The sequence below is a fragment of the Microtus ochrogaster genome, linkage group LG2 (assembly GCF_000317375.1).
Source record: "Microtus ochrogaster isolate Prairie Vole_2 linkage group LG2, MicOch1.0, whole genome shotgun sequence".
Classification (NCBI taxonomy): domain Eukaryota; kingdom Metazoa; phylum Chordata; class Mammalia; order Rodentia; family Cricetidae; genus Microtus; species Microtus ochrogaster.
The window spans coordinates 17385847-17394001 of record NC_022028.1 but is presented as its reverse complement, the minus strand read 5'-3'; the positions used below and the strand labels follow the sequence as shown (position 1 = coordinate 17394001).

General features: G+C 40.8%; 1 protein-coding gene across 1 annotated transcript in view; it reads right to left on the bottom strand.

The window, feature by feature from the left end:
• Lgsn (lengsin, lens protein with glutamine synthetase domain) overlaps positions 1-7704 on the bottom strand; it is a 27566-nt gene extending 19862 nt beyond the window's left edge. Inside the window, exon 1 of the mRNA XM_026785412.1 lies at positions 7640-7704. Coding sequence (XP_026641213.1) covers positions 7640-7669 — 30 coding nt within the window. The 5' untranslated portion in view covers positions 7670-7704. The remainder of the gene's footprint in view (positions 1-7639) is intronic.
• Positions 7705-8155: the final 451 nt, after the last annotated feature.

The window sequence follows — 8155 nt, the reverse complement described above, 5'->3', positions numbered from 1 at the left end:
TCTCTCTCTCTCTCTCTCTCTCTCTCTCTCTCTCTCTCTCTCCCAGGAGCTTTACTTAGTGTGACACTGAAGGACAATAAGACTCAAATACCTCATAAACGCACGGGTGATAACAGTTTAGGAACACATTACAGGGCTGGAGGAGTTGGTTCAGCAATTAAGAGAACTCAAAAAAACTAGACATAGAAAAAAATCCAATTAAAAATGGAGTACATATCTGAACAGATATTTCTCAATAAAATAATCTCAAATGGCAGAGAAACACATAAAGAAATGTTTACCCTCCTTAGCCATCAGGAAAACGCAAATCAAAACAACTCTGAGATTCCATCTTACACCTGTCAAAATGGCTAGAATCAAAACACAAAATAACAACTTCTGCTGGGAAGGATGTAGAGGAAGAAGAAACACTCCTCCATTGCTGATGGGAGTGTAAACTTATACAGTCACTTTGTAAATAAATATGGAGGTTTCCCAGAAAACTGGGAATCATTAGACCACAAGACCCAGCTATACCATTCTTGGGTATGTACGCAAAGGATACTCAATCATACCACAAGGACATTTGCTCAACTATGTTCATAGCAGCATTATTCAAAATAGCCAGAGCCTGGAAACAACCTATATGCCCCTCAGTTGAAGAATGCATAAAGAAAATGTGGTATATTTTCACAATGTAGTATTATTCAGCTGTTAAAAACAATGATATCAGAATGGGAAAAGATCTTCACCAACCCCACATCAGACAAAAGACTGATCTCCAAAATATACAAAGAACTCAAGAAATTGGTCATCAAAAGAACAAATAATCCAGTAAAAAAAAAATGATGTACAAACCTAAACAGAGAACTTCTCAACAGAGGAATCTAGAATGGCTGAAAGACACTTAAGGAAATGTTCAACATCCTTACTCATCAGAGAAATGCATATCAAAACAACTCTGAAATTCCAACTTACACCTGTAAGAATAGCCAAGATCAAAAACACTGATGACAACTTATGCTGGAGAGGCTGTGGGGAAAAGGGAACACTTCTGCATTGCTGGTGGGAGTGCAAGCTGGTATAGCCCCTTTGGATATCAGTATAGCTATTTCTCAGAAAATTAGGAAACAAACCTCCTCAAGACCCAGCAATATCACTTTTAGGCATATACCCAAAGGATGTTCAATCATGCCACAAGGACTTGTGCCCAGCTATGTTCATAGTAACATTGTTTGTCATAGCCAGAACCTGGAAATAACCTAAATGCCCCTCAACTGAAGAATGGATAAGAAAAAATGTAGTACATTTACACAATGAAGTATTACACAGCAGAAAAATATAATGACATCTTGAAACTTTCAGGAAAATGGATGGATCTAGAAAACATCATATTGAGTGAGGTAACCCAGACACAGAAAGACAATTATCATATGTACTCACCATAAGTGGTTTTTAAACACAAAACAAAGAAAACCAGCCTTTAAATAACAATCCCAGAGAACCTAAACAACAGTGAGACCCATAAGAGAGACATATATGGATCTAATCTACATTGGAAGTAGAAAAAAGACAATCTCTTGACTAAATTGAGAGCATGGGAAGCTTGAGAGAGGGTTGAAGGGGAGGAGAGAGGCAAGTAGGGGAGCAGAGAAAAATGTAGAGCTCAATAAAATCAATTTAAAAATTTTTAATGGAAAATTAGAAAGTATTGGATAGAAGTAGAAAAATAATCATCCTGAGTGAGGTAACCCAGACCCAGAAAGACAAACATGGTGTGTACTCACTCATAAGTGGATATTAGCTGTAAAGCAAAGGATAGCCATGATATAATCCACAGACCAGAGAGGGTAGGAAACAAGGAGGGCCCAAAGAGAGACAAATGGACCTCCCTGCGATGGGGATATAGAAGAGATCTCCTGGGTGGACTGGGAGCATGTGGACATGGGAATTTGAGGGATCTGGTTGGGAGATGGATGTGAAGGAAGAGAATTGAAAGGAATGAGGGATATTCAGCATCAGGTAGAAAACATATGTGAAGGATCCTCCCATATATATCTACAAGAATGACCTCAGCTAAGACTCCTAGCAATTGTGGATTCCTATCCTGAACTGTCCATCTCCTGTGATCATATTGGTAACCATCCCAATTGTCATCAAAAAGCCTTCATCCAACTACTGGTGGAAATAGGCATAGACACTCAGCTAATTAGACTGAGTGCAGGAAATCATGCTGAAAAGAGGGAGGAAGAATTGTAGGATCCAAAGAGGTCAAAGATATCACAAGAAAACCCACAGAAATAACTAACCTGGCTTATAGGAACTCACAAAATCTGAACCATCATACCAAAGAGCTTGCATGGGACTAACCAAAGCCCTGTACATGTATGTGACAGTTGTGTGGCTCGGTCTATTTATGGGACTCCTAACGATGGGATCAAGAACTGTCCCTAATGCTTTGAAAGGCTCTTGGGAACCTATTTCTCATACTGGGTTGCCTTGCCCAGCCTAAATGCAAAGGAAGGTGCTTAGTCTTATAGCAACTTGATACACCATGCTTTGCTGATACCCATAATAGGCCTGCCCCTGTCTGAACAAAAACAGAAAAAAAAGGAGTGGATTGAGGGGGAAGAAGGGAGATGGGGGAAGAGAACAGAAGAATAAAGAGGGGGAAATGCAGTTGGGGTGTAAAAATAATTAGTTAATTGATTGATTTTTAAAAGAGAAACAGAAAGAAAAGAGTGTATGCTGTTCTTTAAGAGGACTTGAGTTCGATTTTTAGTACCCACTTCAGGTGGCTCACAATCACATGTATCTCCAGTTTCAACTAATTTGACACCCACTTCTGCTCTGCACAGGCATCAAAACACACATGTGTGCACACATACACACATATATTTTATATGCATACATCTAAATAAAAATAAAATCTTTAAAAAGGAAGAACATATACCAACTATATGCTAGTTCAGAGAAAGATAAGATTCGCCCCAAGTCTCTTACCTTTTAAATGTTGATACCAAGATGTGGACCCAACTAGGAGAATGCAGGGTATCAAATATTTAACTGAAAGTAAATGAACTCTGTTCATGAGAACACGAATGGTCACTGTGGGAGTCCAGGATGCTGAGAAGCTGAAACTAGATACTAGAGAGTCTTCTACAAAGTTACTCTAGTTAATGAGTGATTGGGAGTTCCCAAAAGCCCCAGGGGACCAGAAGAACAATTGAGACAGATTTTCAACTTTGCTTTATTTTCCTAAGAGAAGAGCCATCTCAGCTGTTCTCAGCCCAGTCCATTTAGAAGTATGTTCCTCTTATCAAGTAGTTAACTACATAGTTTTCACTGATTGTGCCATTGTGTTAGACAATCAGTGACCAGTGTACATTAACTGTTGAAGAGAGGGTGGCCATGGTTATCATTACCCAGATATTTTAACTGTTGAAGAGAGGGTGGCCATGGTTATCATTACCCAGATATTCTGTGTCTCCAAGGCTCTTCCTTAGGAAAGTGCTTCATTCTGTGTTACCTCAGGGGCCAACCTCAGGATGGCCTTCAGTGCCCTATCTGAGCATCTCCAGGTTCTTAACACAATAAGCCAACAGACCCTCTCAGGAAAGTGAGGGCATTAAAAGCAGTGTTAGGATTCTCAGAGGGATTAACATGGCCAGCATACTCTTGTATGGACTCTAAAGTACTTTTGTCTTTAGTTAATGGGGACTAAAGACATATCCCAATGGTAGAACTTTTTTTTCAATCATAAAAAAAGGCCCTAGGTTCCATCTCTATCATCAAAACATGAAATGAGCGGATATACTATTTGATTAGTTCAGTCATTACACAGCAAGAGAACCTAGACTAAGCTTGTATAAAACTAAGCTCATTTGCGCTGACAATAAAGTATGAGGAAAACCAGATTGCAGTGGCTGAACATAAGCACGGGGAATGCAATTGTGTTGGTTAATTGGCACAAATAGACAATTCTAATTCGTCTAAATTCAGATAGTCTCAAAATTCCACAACAACAGGTTGATCTGATCTTGGACATTTCCAGAAGAGCAGCCTTTCCCACCTTTGAAGTCTCTCTGATCTGGTCGTCAGTCATTTCCTCATCCCCAACATCCATGAGGAACACTCTGTATCACAAGTCATTCATATGGGGCCTTATTTTACTCATCACGCTGTCCCTTTTGAACCTCATTCCTGTGGCTTAATATAAGTCTGTCATTGTGAATTTCAGCTTGCTGCCTTGATCAAATTACAGAGCCTTAACCTAAAGAAATTCTGTCAAGCATTAAATTCAAACCCTAACTGAACCTAAAAGTTTCCCTTCCAATATAGTAACCGGTGTTATTTAGGGTCTAAATATCACTGGTTTTATTCATCGACTTTTAATTTTCTTTAATAGTTACATTTTTAATGCCAATCCTCTAAAAATCCTTCTTTAAGTCCCCTGTGTAACCATCCATGGTTTGAGATAAAAATCATCAATTTACCAAGCACTTTAATTATACTGATGGGGAGTTCATGAAAAGAAAAGCAAGTTTAAAAAAAAAAATGACTGTCAGCAAGTTGTAACCTCTGCTACAAATACTGGACTCAAAAATCTATAGTCATCAAAGTTATAAGAATGTATCACAGAGAAAAGAAAAAGATATGCCTCTAGTCACCTTAAAATGTGTTACTCAAGGAAAAGGAAAGGGAGATAGTGAAAATATTGACTGGAGACATATTGGCAGGAACACACCATACACTTCCATCAGATGATCTAAATGTGCGTTATTGGCCCAAGGTTTCTACTCTACTGATTTGGTCTAATAACCTTCCCATGGAGAGTAAGTGAGTCCAGTGACAGTCTACCAGTGGAATCTTGAGAGCAGCCTAGAGCAGAACACAGTTACTGTATCATGGAGATTCTTTTCAGTGAGTTCACTATTTAGAAACAAACGCTTCTGCTGGACTTGGTGGTGGTATGTGCCTTTCATCCCAGCACTGGGGAGGCAGAGGTGGGTGAAACTCTCGTGAACTGAAAGGTAGCCTGGTCTACATAGTGAATTCCAGGTCAGCCTAGACTGCTTAGTGAGACCCCATCAGTAGTAGTAGTAGTAGTAGTAGTAGTAGTAGTAGTAGTAGTAGTAGTAGTAGTAGTAGTAATATAGCAAAATTACTAAAGAAAAAGTGTTCCTGTTACTCATCCTTTGTCACCTTGAGGCCCCACAGTCTCTCCTCCCTGTCCCTGCAGCCAACATTGCCTTCTCCTATGACTGCTACCTCCATAAATCACAATGATAATCACGCTCCTGCTTTGCTGAGGCTTCATCCATCATTCTCTATCATCTCCATCATTTTTAGAAAAGTTCAGATTACTGTTCTCTGAGGCCTGGGACAACCCAGCTTCAGCCATTTTTCCAGCTTCTACATTGGGTCCTTTTCTATGCAAACCCCATCTCCATCTATTCCACTAGCTTTATCCTTCCTTATCTCTGTATTTCCTTCTTCCCTAGGACCCTATTGGCTACCCAGCTACCCCCATTGAGGAATGTGAACTGTTCTGGCCACATCTAAACACTAATACTGTAGGTGGATTGCTATGGCTCCTCTCTGAGGTAGTTAGAACTGATCAGTTTGAAATACTTTACTTCCTGTGTATCTCCCTTTCTCTGACACCAGCCCTGATCGTCAGCCTGCTTGCCCTTACCCCAAGTGTCTCAGTTTCGCTGATCTCCATTCTCCCTATGTGCCTGCCCACAGGCTGTATTTCTTTTTGAAAAAAAAAATATTTATTTATTATTATATATACAATATTTTGTCTGTGTGTATGCCTGCAGGCCAGAAGAGGGCACCTGACTCCATTACAGATGGTTGTGAGCCACCATGTGGTTGCTGGGAATTGAACTTAGGACCCTTGGAAGAACAGGAAATGCTCTTAACCTCTGAGCCATCTCTCCAGCCCCCACAGGCTGTATTTCTAAGCCTGTTTGCTTTCTTAACCTCTAACTCAGAAAAAAAATCACCCTTTTTTTCTCCTTTCAGCCATCTCCCCGCCCCCGTATACCTCCACCTGACTGTTCATTGTTCTCTCTGTTATTTTCACTCAGACTCCAATAAAATTTGTGCCCAAGCCTCCTTCTGAGTCTGCTTTTCAATTAAAAGGTAAGTGAAGTAAAGGTTTGATGGATGAACAAAAAATAGCAGATAATTTTTCACCAAATATATTTCAAAAAAGCAAAAAAAAAAAAAGGATCTGGAGATACTGCTGAGTGATTAAGAGTCCTGACCACTGTTCCAGAGAGCAAGTTTGATTCTCAGCACCCACATGGTGGCTCACAATCATCTGCAAATCCAGTTGCAGGGACCTCTTCTGGTTTCCCAGGACACTAGGCACATATATGGTATACAAACATATATGCAGGTGAAAGTTAAGAAATAATGTATAACCAATTGTGGTGGCACACGTAGGTAGGATTTGCTGAAGGAGGCAGAGGCAGGAGGATCACGAGTTCGAGGCCAGCCTAGGCTACACATTTTTAAAAGAAAAAGAAATAAATAATGTATAAAATGTAAATATGTGTGCAGTGTGTGATACATATGCATGATACTGGGTTCTGTAAGGGAGGTTGAAGAAAGAGCGAAGACTGTTATACAAGGTCAGGGAGATATCAGATAACAAGCTATTGCAATTATAAACATGGGGCCTAATCAACAGAAGCGTTAAAAATGTTACAAGAGAAGACACTCTGGTCTATAAAATAAAAGCATACTAAGTACATAACTGAATTATTGTCTTTAATGGTTAAAAATAGACACGTGTTTATGCAAAGGTATGGACACACAAAGAAATGAAAATGTGTTTTTGATATTTTTTCCTAGTAATGCTGCTGAGAATTTGGTGGATACGTGGCTTCCTGGCATCAAAACTAAGACTATTGGCAATTTAAGTCACTGAAGATCCTGGCAGAATGTGTTGAGGTCTAAGAAGGACCCAGCCTTGGGGTTTTCTTGGCTCTCCCCATCTGCCCATCTGAACTGGTGGAGCCTTTGTTCAGTGATTGGTACCCAGAGCCCAGGTAGGGCAGAGAAAGCTTCCAAGCTAAGTGGGGCTCCCGCTAACTATGCCTGTGCCTAGGCTTCATGCTCTGGACGCTTTGGGGTTTCTCTCCTGTCTCTTTGTTCACGAGTCTCAGCGGCCCACATAGGGTAGAGACTCCTGAAGTACTGGAGGTGGGGGAAGAAGTATTTGGAGGGCACAGTGCTGAATTCCTCGCCCTCAGAGTCCTTTTCCTTTTTCTCCTTAAGGGTGGGGGGCGGGGCGGGTGTAGAATGCGACAGAGTGAGGTTTGAGAATTGCAGAGACCATTTCTTCAGCAGTAACCAAAATTTGAATAAAATCTTACAGCATTCTTGTTCGTCTAAAGCCCAGTGCCCGACAAAGTCATTTCAAGTGATTGCTCAAACCAAGCAAAACTGGCTGGGTGAAAATTCCGAGCTGTTCTGCTATTAGAAACTGTGGAACAGAAGGGCGCTATTTCCCAAACTTCTCAAAAGCAGGCCTACAGCACGCCACAGTGCCCTCATCCCCAGCCGTGCGGAAATTTACACCGTCATCAAACCTTCGCTGTCAATATTTTGGCAAATAATGTTTTGATTATTAGAGTCCTACCTCCTGTGGAAGGTCCCCTTCATCCTTCATGTCACACTTTTTGGGTAAATCGGCTGTGGAAATCGCGCTCCCTTCAGCGATGGCTTAGGAGGACGTTTATATGTATAGCTCCAACAAAGGCAGCACATGACAATCCCGCGGAGATTCTTTCCAGGGGGATCCAGCAGGTAATAAAACATAAACATCCCAGTGTGTGGAAAACGCTCTGGAATCGCCTGATGACAAAGGCTCACAGATGCCTGAATCCCTGCAAACAAAGGGACACAAAGCTTAAAATCGTGCTGGTTGACTTTTGTGCCCGTTCCAACCCAGTGGATTGTGTTATACAACAGTTGTATTCTGGGATGAAATCCATTGTTATATCAGACGGTGAAACATTTTTTAGACAGCTATGGTATCAAAGCCCAGACAAAAATTCACATGGAAAAACGCGGCTTTACGTAAGTGACCTAGATTCGTACCAAAGGCAAAGACGGTCTCCTTTGTATTTCACGCACTGGTTTTCCATTGTGGGAA